The sequence below is a fragment of the Toxorhynchites rutilus genome, chromosome 2 (genome assembly GCF_029784135.1).
Source record: "Toxorhynchites rutilus septentrionalis strain SRP chromosome 2, ASM2978413v1, whole genome shotgun sequence".
Taxonomy (NCBI): domain Eukaryota; kingdom Metazoa; phylum Arthropoda; class Insecta; order Diptera; family Culicidae; genus Toxorhynchites; species Toxorhynchites rutilus.
In genome coordinates, this window is record NC_073745.1 from 177,471,661 (window position 1) to 177,492,122 (window position 20,462).

General features: G+C 41.7%; 1 protein-coding gene across 2 annotated transcripts in view; it reads left to right on the forward strand.

The window, feature by feature from the left end:
* LOC129771828 (muscle calcium channel subunit alpha-1) overlaps positions 1-20,462 on the forward strand; it is a 156,508-nt gene that overhangs the window by 72,763 nt on the left and 63,283 nt on the right. The window contains exon 16 of one of the 2 annotated variants that reach the window (XM_055775897.1): positions 3,413-3,520. The exons of the other annotated variant lie outside the window; for it this stretch is intronic. Within the exon in view, the coding sequence (XP_055631872.1) occupies positions 3,413-3,520 (108 nt within the window). The remainder of the gene's footprint in view (positions 1-3,412; positions 3,521-20,462) is intronic. 2 annotated transcript variants of the gene reach the window in all.

Below are 20,462 nucleotides of genomic sequence, written 5' to 3' on the forward strand. Positions count from 1 at the left end.
CGTCGCTGAATGTTGCGCTTTGTGGGAAAAAGGCATGGAGAATTTCTGGACGCGGAATATTTTTGGCGTCTAGAGCAACCAGTTTGATGTTGTCGTCTAAGATTATCCCGGGAACCACTTTCTTCAACCATTCCGAAGTTTGATGATCTTTGCACGAAAGGATTAGATAACCTGACTTATACGAGCAATTGAAAAATTTGGGCTTAACCGGCTCGTTTCTTTGTTGCTCTATTGCAGTGAGTAGAGCATTCTGGATGGAATCTAACTGAGCCGTAGTAAGATCGGTGTTGGGATAGTCCTCCGGGAGTATTCCAACTTTGATCTGTTCCAAAGCTTCCTTGAAGGAGATTCCAGTTTCAACAGAAGTTATTGTGGAGTCTTTGTTTTGAAGAGTGTTTTGGGCATCTTTTTTTTGCTCATTCAACCCCGCTCTTTTACGGGGGCAGAGATTTTGTTTAGATTTTTTGAGAATCGGTTTATCGTCACTACTAGGTAGTTCCGATCCTCGGGGGCGTTTTGCTGGTACAGAGATGTGCTGACTCAGTGCTTGCTGCCGAGCTTCCTTTGCAGGGATCCCAGCTGCGACCAAGTTCTTCAGCCTCCTTCTCTGACCCTTGGTGAGGTTTTTCTTCCACGAAGAGTGGACCTCATCTGAATCTAGCACTTTAGGTTCAGTTTTTGTAGTGACGTTACTTTCGTCACTTTCATCCTCTAGCGACTCACAACGAGTCGGGGTGTTGAGGATGGAAGAGGAGCAGGACTGAACATCCGCAGGTGCGTCGCTCAGTACTTCATCCTCTTCGACATTCATAGAGTCGATCTCTATGACGAATTTTTCCGACAGAGAGAGGCTGCCGGAACCCGGAAGATTTTTGTTATTTGTTGAATTATTCATGAAATTCCCACGAGTTGCGCGGTAAAGAAGGTCAACTGCATCAGTAACCCGCATAATGCAGAGGGGGCAGACGATACTGTGGAGGGTGCCCTGGTACTCCACAGGCTCCGTTAGAGGCAGGGTATTTGATTAAAACCCCCCCAACCATTCATCCCTCAGCATGGGTCGCGTCACACCTTGGATTAGGGATTTATCCATTACTTTCTTTCCATAATAACCATGGATAACAGCTATTACAACCATCCTACTTTTAGGGGCTTTGGACACACTGCTCTGGTTCTCAATAGTTTCAGGTTCTTATACGGACATGCTATTATCGAGATAATTTCAGGTTCTTATAAGGACATGCCATTATCGAGATCCGCCATTCGCAGGCGGAGTTGTTGAAAAAATACAATATTTATTAAAAAATTATTGTGAAAACATAAACATAAACAAAAAAACATAACCGTTATTGAATTGAATGCATGGTGAAAATGAAAACATTTTTCATTTGAAATTCATTTTGAAATATTTTTAAGCAATCCTCATCTTGAATTTCGGTTCTGAGGATTCCGACGCTTTGCCTTGAAGCGCTGCTTCGTTGCGCTGTTGTGGGGTTCGAAGAGACAGACGATGGTTCCTCATGAAGCTAGAAGCTCAATTTATTCCTGACAGTTTTGCAACTTTGTTGAATTCGCGTTGGAGGATGTTGGTTTCCGCAAAATCAAGCGCCAGGCGCCGCAAATCTTTGAGAGTCATACCATAGAAAGCTTTGTCCAGTGCTCTGCAGTGGTCTGCCAGATCCTCAGACTACTCACTCGTAAATTCTGAACCGCCCTAGGTCGTCTCTGCCACATCCCAGCAGAAGTAGAAATGTCAATAAAAGAAGATTCAAATCATAAAACACTTATTGATATGAGCCTCTTCCTCAGAGCTGATTCAGAAATACCGAGGTCTGTTGCAATCCGACGTTTCGAGACTCCCTCCCGAAGTCTATATCGGGCCATTTCAGCATTTCTGGAATGCATTTCTTCGAATCAGTTTCTTCTTGTGGGTCCCGTTAAAAATATGGTTGAAAGTATTTTATAAATTTTTTTGAGAGCAAAACGCTGGTGCGAACTTTTGCCCCACAAACAATTTTTGAACTAATCGAATTTTTGAAATAAAAAGCTCTTGAAATTTTTCACGCAACGGTTTTGTGAGAGTATTAGTGTTTATACGCTTTATGTGCATCTTACATAAAGCAAGGCAATAAGAAATGTACTATCAGGTGAAATACGTGACCAATGCCAATACGTGAAAACCAATGTCATGTAGTCATGTAGCTGCGGATTTTCGAATACCACTCAAATTATCGAGAAATGCAATATTTCAGACGTTTGTGATCAACTTCTCTCTCCCTCTCGCTCAGGTAAACACCCCTTCTTCTGTTTTCCACCATTCTGTCTTTACTGTCCAAACATTTGTACCTTGTACCATAGACTCGTCTTGCATCCGTCTAGAAAAATATAATAATGGCAGCTAGTGAAGCCGTCGAATGCCGCTGAATATGTTTTACATCAAGCTCCTGCTGCGACTTGTCATTCCGAAAATCGCGCGGAAGGCCGTCTAGTGTGTTTCCACGCTAAGACGAGTATATGAATTGCCCAAGAGAAGAACAATATATTCACGATATCCATGTATATGTACAAAGTCTTTGTGAATTACAACTACCATTACAGCATCATTAAATTAACCTGCTTGTGCTGCACCAGAAAGCTGTGATCCTAAGGGTGCTCAAACACACTATGACCGAAGCCAAATATTTGACACCTTTTGGCAGATAAAATTTGGTCACACAACATGACAAGCAAATATTCAGCTATTGGATACCTAAAAAAAATATTCGGTCTTTTCTTCGAACCCGTCGGTACATGGTTGGGTTACCTTAAATAATTCAGTCGATTTTTTTCCATGTTCGATGTCTGACATTGTTTCTCACTGTTGATAATTTAAGAGTGGCAAACAAAATAGTGTTTGTACAAATTTCCAAACAAACTCTATCAAAAAATGTCAAATATTTGACCTCCGGACAAACAGTGTACGGCACGCCTTAACGAAATTTTCGCATTTCCATAGGATTATTGTACAAATTTATTTGACCATAGTATTATATACGGTCTGATATAGTAAATAACCTTTCCAATCATAGTAAATCAACGTACGACAATAACGAGTTGCTCAAATGTCGCAGTACTAATTACAGATAAACATGAACACCCCTGCATTTTCATGTGCTGGAATACTATTTAATAAACGTTTAACAAACTAATTCAGCAACACGCAAGATAATATTATCATTGAAAATAATAATTTTTTTTTTTCATTGTTTTGGTTAATTCTCTATAATCATTTCCTATCATACCAAATAAAATTCAAAATTCGAAATATGTGTAAACAACAAAAATCAACGGATGGACGAAAATGAATCACACAAATCCAACGCATCGTCCTGATATTACTGATATTACGCCTCCCAACGCACTCTTCCATCAGTACGTAGTTAAATGTGTGATAGTTGCAATAAAAACCATTGGCAACATTATGCTTGTGACATACCTACTTCAATTTATGTTCGCTGTCATTGGAGTACAATTATTCAAGGTAATTCCATTTTTTTCTAGTCTAAGCATTATTATTTTCGTTTATGATTTAAGCACTGATGGAAATGTAACAGTAGTATTAGTGAAATAGATTTTAGTATTCTGTTACCTTATGTTATTTGTAGCGAGTAGAATTTTTAGGAACGTAAATTTCAACAAACATTATTAAGGACGTCATTTATCACTAGTTGTGTAGAGTAGAATTTGCGAATCACTATCAGTTATTGACGAAGACACCAATAGACTCGACTCGTCTCCCAACAAATAAAACATCTAGACAATGTGTACAATATATTATTCTATATATTACTCTGTTAACTGTTCATATGGTTACATCTATTCATGGTGTTAAGTATTTATCTCGTAACACAGCTTAACCCTGAATGGATAAAAATATTGCCAAAACTCCCCAATCTTGTAAGTTCCTAATATCGAGTGTATTATAACATAACAAATTCTCTATGAGTTTCCTTTTTCATAATTTGTTAATAAGGACTTTTGTGCAAATTTCGGAAATTGGTCACATATATGTCAGAAGAAGGTGTCGTATACGTGAGTCCTTTTCTATTGATGAAAGTGGCATTCGCTCGAGGGTAAATACCTTCAATTTACCGGCTTAGAGTAAACGGATGTTCAAAAAAACACAAATATCAAAGATGTATGTTGCGAACATACATATCCATTTTACATATCGTTTCACACTTATTGACCAAAACCTTAGGAGGAAGAATTATTAAAACCATCAGCTTCTTGTACAACGGTATGATTAGCACTGAATTGTAGTACTTGGAATATACTTGTCCGAAAGATACCGTATATTGTATGATGAATATATTCAAAACAGATGTGGTGGCGCTTCCAAAATGCATTGGAACCCTGAAAAAGTTCCCGCTGTTTTCCAACATATAACACATCGTGAACTTCAAACGTGAGTTGCACATCAACAATGAACTATTGTAAGCAAACTTGAAGCTCAGTCTAACAGTGTAAACAATTTTCTTATATAGTTAAGCCTGTCACCTTTTGTGCCTTCCATCTTTATAAAGATGCCAGTAATGAGACGAATAGTCAATAGCATAAAGACTGCGAATATTAGCACATATTTTTCAACATATCCATCTCTTATTCAAAACCTAAATTTCTTACGATCTATATGCTTGTACGTAGGTGATTATTCAGTAAACAATTCGTTAACCTGTTTTAGATATCTCACGATAACCACCACGTTATTCAACCGCTGTATCGCGTGGAGCTCTTCCCAAAACATGGAAATAATATTAAGCATCCCCTGTGTTCAGAATATGGTATACGAAAATTGTTAAAAAAATTTAGTGCGTTTGCTTGTTTATGCATTATTTTCCAGCTTTTCGAGATCATCATACCCTATTTCATCAAATGCATTTGTAGTATGGCAAAACATTTCATAACGTTTCAGATCCCTAGTTTTAATTGCGCTGTTTCTGAATAGTACATATACAATTCGGCTTGTCGACGACACGTTATTGAAAAGTTTTACAGTTTAATTTTTGAGTTCAGTGATAGAATGTTAACGTTGTTATAATTTAATTAATTATCATGGTTTCTAGTAATTGTGAGTTTAACTCAACATACGCAAATTTCAGCCGGTCTGTTGTTCGTTGGAATTTTTGGCGTTTTGGCGTCGTTAGTCTTTTCCAGAATGGGAATAAAAGTATGTAGGAGAAATCAGGGTAAAACCGACACCCCCTGATTTTTATAGTTAGAAGCAATTTTTTGCAAATTTTACGATGTTCCCTGTACACACCTGTCTTTTCTTACGTTTCGAGTTACCCTACAGCTGCAGAAGTCGCTTTTTTTTATTAAATCGTTAATTTTTACAGGCTCAGTTACATAAGTTTAAAGGAGCCAAACTCCTATTTGTATAGTTACAAGTATATATAAACATTTTTTATTAATTCTAATGTTAATGAAGTAGAGAACCGATTACTCGCGGCTTGCTCGAGTTTAGAAGGGTGACATTTTGTTTCAGGAAAAGGATGGGATATAAGGATATGTTGACAATGTTCACACTCACATTCGCACTCACATTCATCATACTCAATTCTTAAGCCTATCTTATATCTAACATGTATTTACATTTCACCTTATTCTACTGTTAGTAAGAAGGGATTTGATTTCTCGCGAAGGAAAAGGAAAAGGAGAATATAAGGATATAAGGACAATCACACACGAAGATCGATAGCTTTTAGGAAGACATATATTTGGGACATGTAATCAAGGTCTAACCGAGCCAACACATCTCTCACCGGCACGCACATTGGGCTGCCTTCCTCTAGCCCGAAGAGAGTTTTCTAAATTCGATCTGGCAACAAGATACTCCTCGCACGACCAAACAACGTGTTCGATGTCGTGGTAACCTTGGCCACAAGCACAGATATTGCCATCGGCAAGATTAAAACGAAAGAGTAGCGCGTCTAACGAACAGTGATTGGACATGAGTCGAGAGAAGGTGCGAATAAAGTCCCGACTTAAGTCCAGACTTTTGAACCATGGTTTGAGACTAACCTTAGGGATAATCGAGTGAAACCACCGGCCCAATTCATCATCAAGCGATTTGACGCTGATAAATATCGCCTTCAATTGCACCTACCTTTGCCAATGAGTCAGCCCTCTCGTTACCCGGAATTGAGCAATGTGAAGGGACCCAGACAAAGGTAATGACATAACAGCGTCTGGTTAAAGCACTCAAATTTTCTCGTATTCTCTCAAGGAAGTACGGCGAGTGCTTTTCCGGCCTCACTGAACGGATAGCTTCGACAGAGCTAAGACTATCCGTTACAATGTAATAGTGTTCAACAGGTCGTGAGGCGACGCTGTCCAGCGCTCAATGTATTGCTGCCAATTCAGCAATATACACAGAGCAAGGATTCTGAAGACTGTGGGAGGTGCTAAAAATTTCGTTGAACACTCCAAATCCTGTGGACTCATTCATAGAGGACCCATCAGTAAAGTACATATTATCACAATTGACACGCCCATACTTTGCATTGAAGATCGTAGGAATGATCCCCGATCGATGATAATCTGGAATTCCATGGATTTTCTCCTTCATGAACAGATCAAAATGTACAGAGGAATTGATGTAGTCAGGAAAACAAACACGGTTGGGAGTATACGAAGAAGGATCAACCTGCATGGAGATGAATTCATGATATGAGCTCATGAATCCTGAATGAAAATTTAGCTCGATAAGCTGCTCAAAATTTCCGATCACCAATGGGTTCATAACCTTACACCGAATGAGGAACCGAAGAGATAATAAATTGAAGCGATCTTTTAGTGGGAGTACGCCTGCCAAAACCTCGAGACTCATGGTATGCGTTGATGGCATACATCCCAACGCAATACGGAGACAAAGATACTGAATTCGCTCAAGTTTAATGAGATGTGTTTTGGCAGCTGATTGAAAACAGAAACTGCCATACTCCATCACTGAGAGAATAGTTGTTCGATACAACATTATAAGATCTTCGGGATGGGCTCCCCACCATGTGCCGGTAATTGTACGGAGAAAGTTTATTCTTTGTTGGCATTTTTTACTCAGATACCTAATATGGGCCCCCCAAGTACATTTGGAGTCGAACCAGACCCCAAGATACTTGAATGACATAGCATGAGTGATCGGTTTACCCAAAAGTTGAAGCTTTGGTTTTGCTGGTCTATGCTTCCTAGAAAAAACCACCATCTCTGTTTTCTCCGTGGAGAATTCGATCCCTAGCCCAATGGCCCAGATGGAAAAATTGTTCAAAGTATCTTGTAAGGGTCCTTGCAGGTCGGATTCATTTGATCCTACGACAGACACCACTCCATCATCTGCAAGTTGTCTTAGGCTGCAATTTTGTGTAAGACAATTGTCGATGTCGCTTACATAGAAGTTGTACAAAAGGGGGCTTAAACATGAGCCCTGGGGGAGGCCCATGTAGGAGACCCGATTTACTGTCGAATCCCCGTGAGAAAAATTCAACTGTTTCTCACAAAGCAAGTTATGTAACATATTATTCAACAGAGGCGGCAGACCTCGAGAGTGTAATTTGTCTGACAAAACCTCTATTGAAACAAAATCAAAGGCCCCCTTTATGTCCAAGAATACTGAAGCCATTTGTTTTTTTTTCGGCGTAAGCCATTTGAATTTCTGAAGAAAGCAACGCAAGACAATCATTCGTCCCCTTGCCCCTGCGGAACCCATATTGTGTATCTGAGAGTAAGCCATTCGTTTCAACCCAATGATCAAGGCGAAACAAGATCATTTTCTCCAACAATTTCCGTATACAAGACAGCATTGCTATTGGGCGGCACGAATTGAAGTCGGACGCGGGTTTTCCGGGTTTTTGAATAGCTATAATTCGCACTTGTCTCCAATCATCTGGAACAATATTATGCTCCAGAAACCGATTGAATAAATTCAACAAGCGATGTTTCGCCACATCAGGGAGGTTTTTTAACAAGTTGCACTTAATTCTATCCGTTCCTGGAGCAGAATTGTTACAAGAAAGGAGAGCAAGAGAGAATTCTACCATCGAAAACTCGGAATCAAGATCGCACCTATCTTGTGGTATATCTCGAATAATTCTTTGCACTGGAGCGGAATCGGGACAAACCTTCCGTGCAAAATTCAAAATCCATCGATGTGAATATTCTTCGCTTTCATTCGATGAAGAGCGATTTCTCATGTTTCGAGCCACTTTCCATAATTTTTTCATTGACGTTTCTCGTGACAAACCTCCCACGAAATTTCGCCAATAAGCACGTTTTTGCCCTTTGATCAAGTTTTTAAATTGATTTTCAAGGTCCAAATACGTTTGAAAATTCTCAATGGTTCCACGTTTCCGAAAGGCTTTAAATGCGTTCGATTTATCCTGATAAAGCTTGGAACATTGGCTATCCCACCATGGATTGGGAGGCCTTTGACGAAAAGTGGAGCCTGGGATGGGTTTCGTTTGAGCGCGAACCGCGCTGTCATATATCAAACGAGAAAGGAAGTTATACTCCTCCAATGGAGGCAAACCATCTCTGGAATTGATGGCTAGAGCAATTGCGTCCGCATATTTTTTCCAGTCAATGTGTCTTGTGAGGTCATATGTCATGTTTATAGATTCAGAAGAATTCGAACCAATGGTGATGGAAATTTTGATTAGCATGTGGTCACTGCCGTTGGGGTCCTGGATTACATTCCACTTGCAATCTAACGATAGTGAATTCGAGCAAAGCGAGAGGTCAAGAGCACTTGGGTTAGCAGGAGGTTTAGGTACACGTGTTGTTTCCCCAGTGTTCAAAACGGTCATATTGAAGCTGTTACAAAGATCATATATCAACAATGAACGATTGTCGTCGTACTGTTCCCCCCAGGCAGTTCCGTGAGAGTTGAAGTATCCCAAGATCAATCGTGGCTCAGGAAGGAGTGAGCACATGTCAACAAGTTGATTGCGGCTAACCGCAGCTCTCGGAGGCCAATACAAGCTGACAATACAGAGGTCTTTGCCTCTGATGTTTGCATGACAAGCAACAGCTTCGATCCCTCCAATAGGTGGAAGGTCAATTCGAAAAAATGAGTGGCACTTATTGATACCCAATAGCACCCCTCCGTATCTGTCATCACGGTCCAAGCGTATGATATTAAAATCGTGGAAAGAGAGATCATCTCGCGAAGAAAGCCAAGTTTCGGACAGAGCAAAAACATCACAATTGAAGTTATGAATTAAAAATTTGAATGTATCCAATTTAGGGATAAGACTACGACAATTCCACTGTAAAACAGTGATATCTCCGACCTCTCTATTTGAATTAGACATCAAGAGAGATAATCATTGCAAGGAGGGGCCATGTTTGCATCAATTGTTGCAAAATTGTCTTTAATACTGGAAGCATTGAGATGACAATGGTTCTGATGGAGTCGGAAACATTAAAACACTTGAAGATTTGATCCAAAAGGTCAGACAACTTTATAAATCCCGATTGGGAAGTTGAACTGGACGGAAAAATAGGGACAGTTGGGGTTTTTGATGTCCCCTCGAGTGCTGGGCCATTCGAAGGTGAACTATTCCCACGGAAGCCAGGAGGAACCTGATTTTGCTTGTCCGCTGCACTCGATTTTTTAGACATGCTAACAGGGGGTATCACCGGAGGGGCTTGTCCTTGAACTTTGGGAGTGGTCACATTTTTGCGCCGGGGATTCCCTTAGAAAATGAACGGTGTGCCCCCGTTAGCTGTGTCCGCTTCTATTTCGTCAACGGGCAACGTGGCGAAGACATTTTGTGTGTTGATTGGTTGTTGTTGTTGGGCCAGTGGAGAAGCGCCCTTTAAAATATCCGCAAAAGAGCGTTTCGAGCGTTCCTTCAAAGAGCGCTTCTGTTTCTCCCAGCGACTCTTGTAAGTTTCACAAACTGAGAGCTCGTGTGGGGATCCCCCGCAATATGGACATTTATGCTCAGTCGCACTGCAGGATTTCCCCTCATGTTGCTCTCCGCAAGTGGTACAGCGCTCCTTGTTGTCACAATAATCTGAAGTGTGACCAACTGACTTGCATTTTTGGCAAGTCATGGGCTTTGGCACGAAGAGTCGCACAGGCAATCTCAATTTGCCCACAATGACGTAGTCAGGTAGAGCGGAACCAGCAAAAGTTACTCGAAACGAGTCTGACGGCGTGAATTTAGTTTTTCCCTCTTCTTGGGATACTTTTCCTAGTTGGCGGCTGTCCAAAATTTTAACACCCACCAACGGGAGTCTTTTAAATTTACCAACTCCTTCTTTTATCATTTCGCACGTCAGACCAGTTTCGGTTACCACCCCCGAGATTTCTACGTCATGGGAGGGCACGTAGACGCGATACTCTAGGGAGAATCTCTCGTCGATCACAATTGCATTCGCGTGTTTCCGATCACTCACGACAACACGCAGTTTGTTCGGTCTAACCTTAGAGATTTCGACCACGGAGGAATATAATCTTGCTAGATCTTTCGAAACCTGAATGACATTAATTGACTTTGGTTTAGGCCGGAAAAAAACAACCCATGGACCAGCTCCAAGTGCATCGTCTGGATAGACCTTGACACGAGGAGAGGAAACAACTGAGGGGGAGGACGAGGTCGATTGTTGAACGGGAGCGGGATCAGTAGGGCTGGGAGGCAAGTTCGGTAGTAGAGCGGAAGCGGGAGCGGGAGATTGAGGGGGCGAAGAGGAAAAGTTTGCCAATTTTCTTGAGGGGGGCTTGTTAAGGTAGATTACCTCTTTCTCTGAAGAGTCATCTTCTGAGGGGGGAACGCGTCTAAGCGACTTCCCAGCCCCCGTTGTAGCTAGTGAGGAGGAAACAGTAGTTTCAATCTCCATGTCAACATGACCTTCTGCCATTACGGCGGATATAAAATAATATAATTTTTATTTTTTTTGTATTTCTAAACCTAATATATATTATACCTAAATCGCACACCAATGCGAATGAAATGAAACGGTGTCCCAATCGAACCGCGTGGCAATCGCTCGGCACAGATGCAACGGTATATCGCACCACAACACGATGATGGAATCGATGACGATGCTAAAGCACACACAGCGATGATACGGCACACGCACCGCGTCCGCCGTGGAGGACTTCTTCCTCACGCTGGTAGTGATTACTGCTCTCCTCACTCGCGCAATAAAGAGAACCCCGTTAGGGCGAAATAACTTCACCAGCCACGAACTGATAACGGTATAATCTCCACTCTATAATAGACGCGAACAAATTTGTGACCGATGTCTTCGGACTGCGCGAGCTGAATGAGAAGTCGCTTTGCTGTTTTAACAAACAACAAAACAGAACCGGTCAGTAAACAGGAGTTAGGCCGTGTAAAATTTCGCTAGTGGAATTTAAGTGTTTTTATCGGAAAACAGAGCTTCAACGCTCACCAGCACATCTCCCGTAGATGCTCACCCAAGCTGGGACATAAACATAAGTGCTGACTGAGATTTCTAGACCGGAATTCAGCGGAGAGAGCTGTGGGGCAATTGAGTTTGTTTACTTTACTATTCAAAATCTGAGTAATCCAATTACACACAATTTGCAACTAATACACCCCGTCCCCCCTTTTAAATCATCATCTTCTTCTTCTTCTTCTTCAATGGCACTAACGTTCCTAGAGGAACTTCGCCGTCTCAGCGTAGTATTACTTGCGTCATTTTTTATTAGTACTTAGTTGAGATTTCTATGCCAAAAACACGCCTTGAATGCATTCTGAATGGCAAGCTCTAGAATACGCGTGATCACAGTGCAAGTCGGAGGAAATTTCTTTGACGAAAAATTCCCCCGACCAGAACGGGAATCGAACCCGAACACCCGGCATGTTAGTTATGACGCTAACCACTCGGCCACGGGAGCACCTCTTAAATCATCCAAATAGTATATAGACAGCCTCTTGATACCTCTATTGTTACAAGTTTACATTCTTTTCTCTAAAGGTGTCGTCGGTGAGGTGAACGTCGCTACCAGATGCGACACTGTACCACTGTCTTCGCGGATGTCCAATTACAGGTCAAAATCGGCTCCAATGCGACACTAAGCGGTGCCTCGGCATGTCGTATTAAATGTAAATTATTGTAATAAATTCTCCCACGGATCTCTTGATCGTTTGGCCTACTACACACTATTCAACCTGAGTTGGAAGGCATCTTCACGAATATGGCAAATGAATTGAGAGCATGTGTAATCAAATTGAGCATACACATTGGGCAATTGGCAAACTTTGGTTGGATAAACTTTTTCGACAACAAAATAACACGAACAACAAAAATCGTACAGAATTCGCAAAAAAACACGATTTTGAAATCCACTTACGTTGAATAAAAATGAAACTATCGGTCTTCCACGTCGACGGCATTGAGCTTCGTATGCCATTCGTGTGTCATTCGGAGGCGGAAAGCAGTTTCAAAATGAAAATTGTAAATAAGATAGAGTGGCCCCTGAGGCACTCCAGATATGTTTATGAACGACTCGGACTCATGTGACCCTATTCTCACACACAAAGCTCGATTCTTCAGTTATGACTCGAACCACTTGACAAAACCAAGGGCTACGCCACATTTCGCTAGTTTTTCGAGAAGGATTTGATACAAACAAATTTGATACAAAGGATTTGGGTACAAACCATGCTGATTCGTTGAGATGTACTGCTTGAAACTGGCAAAAGCGATCTCAAACAGCTTCGAGCAGGCGCAAAGAGAAGTAATGCCGCGATAATTTTTAGCATCTCGTTTATCTCCTTTCTTGTGGATGGGGAATAGGTACGAGTTTTTCCAGCTCGAGGGAAACACACGTTGCTGCAGTGATCGATTAAAAAGTTTCGTCAGCGGAGAGGCCAGTGCAGAACTGGAGCATACGAGAATTTAAGCTTTTGAACTGCTTTGACTACATTCTGTTCAGATATTTCGAACATTTCAACGCTATATACATCATATACTGTTCAGGTTGAGCTGTATAACCGTTGAAAGCGCGTTTGAACTGTCGTGCAAATAGTTCGCATTTTCCACTGATCGAGTCAGCAGAAAATTCGTCAAGATACATTGATGTCGGGAGACCGTTTTAATTTCGCTTCGAGTCGACGAACGACCAGAACTGTTTAGGATTCACACGTAGGCTCTCCTCAATACGAATCTTGTATCTGGCATAAAAAAATCCATTGTATCTCCCGTACTCCTGGCCCAATTGAACTGCAGCTTCGAGTGTTGAGAACGTTGACTGCAGTAGGAACATAGAGCAGCAGATCGACGACGTTTCAGCAAGCGTAAACGGTTGTTTGACCATGGCGGTTTACACGGAGGAGACTTCAAAGGAACGTTTGCTGTAATCGCCTGAAGTACAGCATTGGAGAAGAATTCGACGACTCTATCGGTATCTCGAATCGTGTCCAGAGTATTCCAGTCGACCACCAGTAATGCTGCACACAAATGCTCAAAGTTGGCCCGTTTGAAATCGAAACCAGGATCGTTACGTTCTGTTTCGTATGTTACAGCCGTTGGATATGCAACGATTAGCTCAAATGTAAGGTGACGAGGATCAATCCTAGAGAGCGCTTCGATGGATTCGCTAATCTGGTAACCATGTAGCACAACGAGGACAAGATCGAGAGTCCAGTTCTCTGCATTCTCCGAGCTGTTAACTTGGAACAAGCCGTGGAATCAGAAACCATCCAGAAATGAGCAGCTGTCAGCACACGGTCGAGAGCGATTCAGATCAACTGACACGTAGCCATCCTCGTTAACAGCCCAGTGCACATCACAGAGATTATAATCACCAAACTGCAGTGCAATGTCGTTAGGAGAGAGATTCGAATGGATTGCGCCAATTGAATCGATGTGTTTACGAATAGCAGAGATGTCATTCTTTCTACTTGGTGGAAAATAGAGAACTCCAATACTAACGGTTCTATCCATGGATTCAATCCTAATCCAGAGGTGTTCAAGCGTATCGTCGACCGGTGTTTGATCTATACAGGAGCTGTATCGAGACGAAAGAGCAACCAATTCTCCACCACCCGTTGATTTGCGGCTGTTTTGAACATTGCGATCCGTTCTGTAAACAGAGTAGCCGTGCAGGCTGGATGACCATTTTCAGGCGACTCAGAGGGAGAAGTGACTGACAGGCAGCGAGGAGTATAAGATCGATGATGAATGTTCGTCCGCTCGACTGAGTCTGAGGCTCTCTTGGTGCTTTGCAGTGTGCATCCCGGTTGAATGATATCCAACGTTGAACGGGAACAGTCTAAATTGTTTTGGTAGTGGATGCGTAGGCTACTGGAAGGTACTGTAGCATCAGGACAGTATTTGTTGATTGGTGTGTAGTACTTGCCGAATGAAGCAAGCTGGAAGATCCATATGGAGCATATGGAGCGATATGCATATGCGCACACTACACCGATTCAGTACCGGCCGATACAAAAGTTGGATAGGGTTCTCGATTGCATTCAAACTATTCGGTCGATCAACTTTGGGCCGTCCGTTTAATCAGTACTGGCTAGCATCGATCTACGCACACACGACGATTGTTTATCGGCCGATAGTTCAATTCGCTCTCCATTCGCTTGGCATCCGACATACGTGCCGTGCGAATCACTGAGAATGGGATGCATCCAATGCTCTCTGAATCTCTTTTTGATTTTCCTTCACCGTTATCTTCCTTGTTGTCAAACACAATTTAAATACAGTCTTTCGAGAATATTCGGTCGACAGTTTGCTAGTATGCGCACTCTTCCCAACCCGACTGTTTGGTTGGCTCGGTATGCGCACCAACAACCCAACCCGACTAAACTATCGGACGGACGGAGTTGGAAGTGAAAAACCCCATTTCATATACAGCACCACATTGTCCTCACAAAGAAAATACACCTGGCACGGTGGAACCTCCTTTCTCCTTTCCTGTTATAGAGGTGAACAACAGACCCCAGCATATGACATTATAGAGAAATAAAAGTAGTATATAACATTAACTTCCCTTCTATTAAAGTTTTAATACAGGGTGTTCAATAAGTTCGAATACGACTACTAATCGTTGTATAAATGCGCACCATGTGCATTCTGTGTATTGGTATTGGTGTCAGCTTTAACCTCATATATAGGTTAAACGACGCGCACGGTGTTGACTTGCTGTCATTTGTTGTTTGTTTACCGCGCACGATGAATGAGTTTCACGACGTATATTGTATTTGATAGTGTATATGGTTTGCGAGAGGTAAGCCCCGGCGACATATTCCGACGGTTGAAATCGAACGGGATGAAGGAATTTCATGTATATCACCATCCGTCGGTACCTGGATACGGGTTAGCCCAAGAACCGTGCGAGACCGGGGCGGCCGCGTTCGACGAGGACGCTGGCCCTCATCAAAGTGGTTGATCGGGAATACCGCAGCTGACCTTGATGGGTCGATCGAAGCTGCCCACACCATCATGACGAAGGACCTGGGATTCAAGCCGTACAAGAAACGCAAGGTTCACGGGGTAACGGCGGCTACAATAAAGAAGAGGTAGGGCAGAGCCAAACTGATACTTTCGCGGCACGCAGGTCAGGAGTTCGTGTTTTCTGATGAGGAACTATTTGTCTTGCAACAGCCGCATAATGTCCAAAATAATCGGCTGTGGGCGCCGACGTTGGCCAGCACTCCCCCCATCCCACATAAACATCCCGCGGTTCCAGAGCATCGCGTCGGTGATGGTTTCAGGGCCGTATCCAGGCGTGGGATGCTCCCACTAGTGTTTATCGAGAAACCGGCACTTCAGCACCTCTACGGGAAGGATCATTACGCCTTTCATTAGGACGGTGTACCGACCCACACGGCGAATATCGTCCAAGCGTGGTGTCGGGAGAATTTGACTGATTATCTCGACAAGGCTTTGTGCCCTCCCAGCTTCCCGGACCTAAATCCCCTGGAGCGAAAATAAAGTGAGCACTATTCCAAGATCTGGGACGAGATGCCGATAGACCAGGTGCGTGCCGCGTGCGATCCTTTTAAGAAACGTCTCAAGTTCGTCTTACAGCACGAAGGAAGGGAGGGGAGTGTGCTTTCAACTTATGTGTGGTAATGGTTCTCAATAAAGAATATCTTGTATTTTCAACAATTTTCTAAAGTGTATTCGAATTTATTGAATACCCTGTATTGTCCCAGAACCAATTCGCATTAAATAGGTGATTTTTAGGTTATCGTACAAAAAAACGGTGAAGTAACCCGGGTGGTTAGTGGTAATCCTCTCAAACTATAGAACCAGATGATTACTCCTTACTGATTTAACATCACATTTCGTGTGAATAACAGCAATTTCATAAAGCGTTCATCGTTGTCTGTATATACTTTTCATATAAACAACTCTCAAAGTTCACAGTTGGACTTTGATCTGGAGCTTAAACTGACCAGTTCATAAACTAAATTTCCTATTCAATGAACCAAACCAATCACAAGTAGCATGACATTCAAACTTGACAGTGATCTGCTATTGGTGGCCTACAGTCAACCTGTAGCATCGACCCCAACAGAAATGTACAACGAATTCAGGTCGACATACACTCCATGCAATTGACCATAGCAGATGTGGAAAGCGAGAAGTGTTCTGTGCAACGCAATGTAATGGGGGGCCATTTCGTGGTCAAATTATCGCTCAAATTATGATAGTTATTTTTTCAAAAATGCATGGCCTTTGAGTTGGCAACACATTTTTATATTTGACAGCTGTCAGTTGTTTGTGTTCGGTTTGATTTACTATTTCATTATCTGCAAATTGTACAGATGTTTCAGTAAAACCATCATTCAGTTAGGACGCACACTACGTTCATTTTACGGTCGACAATTCGATCATGAGAGTAATTAGTTTGAGCAATTACGCAACTCTTTACGCAACAATTACGTTTCTCTCGGGAGAAACAAGTCATCTATCTATGAAACATTTGGAGTAGTCGGTATGGTCGAGATGCTATACATTTTCATTTTTTGAAATAGCAGTGATTTGAACATAAATAGCCATAAAATATATCCAATCAACGACTTGTTTTGAAGATGAAAAATTTGAGTATGCTTATCGCGGCGAGAGGAGATGCGATCTACGAACGCAGTTTGTTGGCTTCCCGTCGAACAAGCATAACAGTTGTACTTTTCAATAAACGAAATTAAATCTGTCGATTTATTAAGAACTTTGGTGAACATTTCATTCATGGTATTCATTCTAACGCTATTTGCCAATTCATTTCCGATCCTTACCTGGTCTAATTAATTTGCTGGTTTTTTATGCTCTAACAAGACTCGATGAAAACACCCAGTGCTTTGGAAACGAACCCCACCTGTAACGTTCAATTCTCTGGACCCGTATTTCACGTGCAGTCCTTGTTACTCTCCGGATGATATGGTTTCAAAATCGTGGTTCATTCTTCGTCCCCATACTTTTTTCGCACCCAGACTGTTTTCACTGGATTTTTTTCAAGCATTGCCATTAATATAAACTAAGCTTTGCTTATATTATAGGGGATAAACATGGGAATGAGATTGGTAAAGTTTAGTAAAAGTTAAAACTTTCATAATTCTTCGTTTGCAAGTTTTCATGTTCTTTATTGTTTGGATATGTCTCAGTTGTTTCTCAATAGAACCCAGTTGGGATTCTAGTTTCTCATAAAGGAAAACTCTTACTGGGGAAAAATACAAAGAGTACGTCAAAATACGTCTTTAAAACATTACCTATTCACAATATTTCTCCAATCAAATTGGTTGTAACTATCTCCCTCCAATTACGAAGGCACCAATTGCTGATCAAGTCCTGCTGTAGTTAGTCCCACCATTTATGCAGAATAGTTATCCTACATTCATGTAACATGTAATGCCCAATGCATTTTTCTAGCTTTGTGCAACTTGGGCTCATTGGCGAGTTTCATGCACTCGTGGTTCATCCTTCGCCTCCATACGCCATCCTCCTGCACATCGCCGAAGATGGACCATAATACACGACGTCCAAATACTCCAAGTGCTCGCAGGTCCTCTCCTAGTATTGTTCACGTCTTGTGTCTGTTAAAGACAATCGGTTTTATGAGCGCTTTGTACAAGGAACATTTCGCACGATTGCTAAGTTTGTTTAATCTCAATTGTTTGCGGAGACCATAAAAGGAGCGACTCCTATTCACAATCCGCCACCGGATCTCGTGGCTGGTATCATTGTCAGACGTTATCATTGAGTCAACTACCTCCAACTCATCGCCATCGATCACATGAAAGTCTTCCCAGTCTAATTTGTCCCCCTCCTCGAATACAGAGCAAATAATCCCATTTTTCCGCTCCTCCGGTAACTGTCGGTTGCTCAAATTTAGACAAGCAGTCGATGGAGACAACTCACCATCTTTTCCGAGCATATCTTGATAAGTTCCGTTCCGATATCATTCTTTCCAGTTGATTCGTTGTTCTTCCACTGTTCAAAAGGATTCGTAAGTTCACCGTAAGTTCTTCATTATTCACTGCACCAACGTATTCGCTTTCATCGTTATCTTGAACATCTGCCTGTATACCATTCAAGTGTTGGTCGAAGCGCTGCATCTACTGTTCGCGCCCGAACATGTCCTGACATGTCTGCTTTCCTAGCTAAGCGGAAAGTTTTAAAATGTGACGCGAACAAAGCAGAAACGCTCTGTTCTATCAGGAAAAAAATATTGAATTTTTTTTTCCTTTACACTTTGGAAATGTGTACGTTATATCGAGTGACGTTATTTCGAGGGTACGTTATAACAAGGGTACGTTATATCGAAGTTTCCCTGTAGTAATAGTAATAGTAATAGTAATAGCAATAGTAATAATAATAGCAATAGTAATAAAAACATGCACCAATAACACCGGCTGAGTGTATCCTATGGCTCACCTCCCCTACTAATACATTCCTAAATTCCCGAGACATTTATGAGAGGTAGTAGAGTTCTCTGCATCTCTCTTAAGTAAATGTCGAACTAACATTCCTTCTCTTTCCTTAGCAGTTGCAAGGACGTGGCCAGGACAATTCTTAACTGTTGGAGAAAGCATGCCTTCATCTAAGAGATATTACCAATCATCAGCAACGGATGAGGGCTAGTTTTTGACTTAACAGTTCTGAATTCGTACCACCTACGATATTGTGCAACTTGCTCAATGCTAATGCTAATGCTAATGCTAATGCTAATGCTAATGCGAACAAAGCAGAAACGCTTGCCCCGCCCGTTCGATGTTACCACTAACTGTCGAAATGAGATTTTTTTTTGAGAGAGATGAGAGATAACAAGAAGACATCCTTAGAGTATTTTCCCGTATAAATAAAAACTGTGTAAATACCAAAGTGTAGAGGCGAATGAACTGCAAAGTTTAAAGCCTCTTAAAAACAAAGAAAAAAAGAAAAAAGGCCAAAGCCATCAACTAGTTATTTAACTCTTTGTGGTCGTTTGTCTGCTCTCAGCCACCATACCTTTTTTACCGTTCTGGTATTTTGTCTGCTCTCAGCCACCACAGCAAGGAACCATGCTAATCTTATATTTTACTCAACCAAGTATCAGTTTATGCTTTTCCTAAATGAAGCTTGATGTCTGTTCACGAATCAATACGATGCTCTTATGAGTAATATAACGGTACTCAGTATCCAACAAAGCAGTTACCCACACAGGACAACGCACAGTGCGTTGAATGCATAGGAATGTGGGACAAAAATCATAACAGCAGAATTTAGCCATTATAACACTTTGGTGCTCCGGTGCACCCGTAGCCGAGTGGTTATCGTCACACCTAACATGCCGGGGGTTCTGGTTCGATTACCGTTCTAGTGGGGGGAATTTCTCGTCAAAGAAATTTCCTCCGACTTGCACTGTGGTCACGCGTATTCCAGAGCTTGCCACTCAAAATGCACTCAAGGCACTCAAGTATTATTTGGCATAGAAATCTCTTATCGCCTCGATAGGTTCTGACATAGCTCCAGAAAATCCAGAGCATTCTAGATAAGCATAGCGTAATTTCACTGCATTGCTGAGAGTTAACTAATTCTATAGTTGATGAATAGCAAATGATTAAGTAATATGTATACATAACTTGCTGGTGCTAAAAGGAATATGCCATGAGTGCATGCGAGGCACGATTTCCAATCAAATCAGGCAGCTGCTTCGTCGACCGCCTTATTGTTATTAATATTACTGAAAAAACAAACATTCGTGCCCGTGAATCGATTGAACATGGGATCAATCCGCTAAAGACTACATACTTGTTAGTGGAAGGAGCTGAAAGAAACAGAATTGTCTTTGGCAGTATCGGCACTCATTGCCGAAATGGTAAACGGATTTTCCTATCTTGGTTCGCTGATAACTACGGATACAAAGATACGCGTGGAATACGAAGTTTATCAAACTAAACCAGGCAAGAGTCGAATTCAGCAATATTTGCTATATGCCAACGCCATATTGAAAT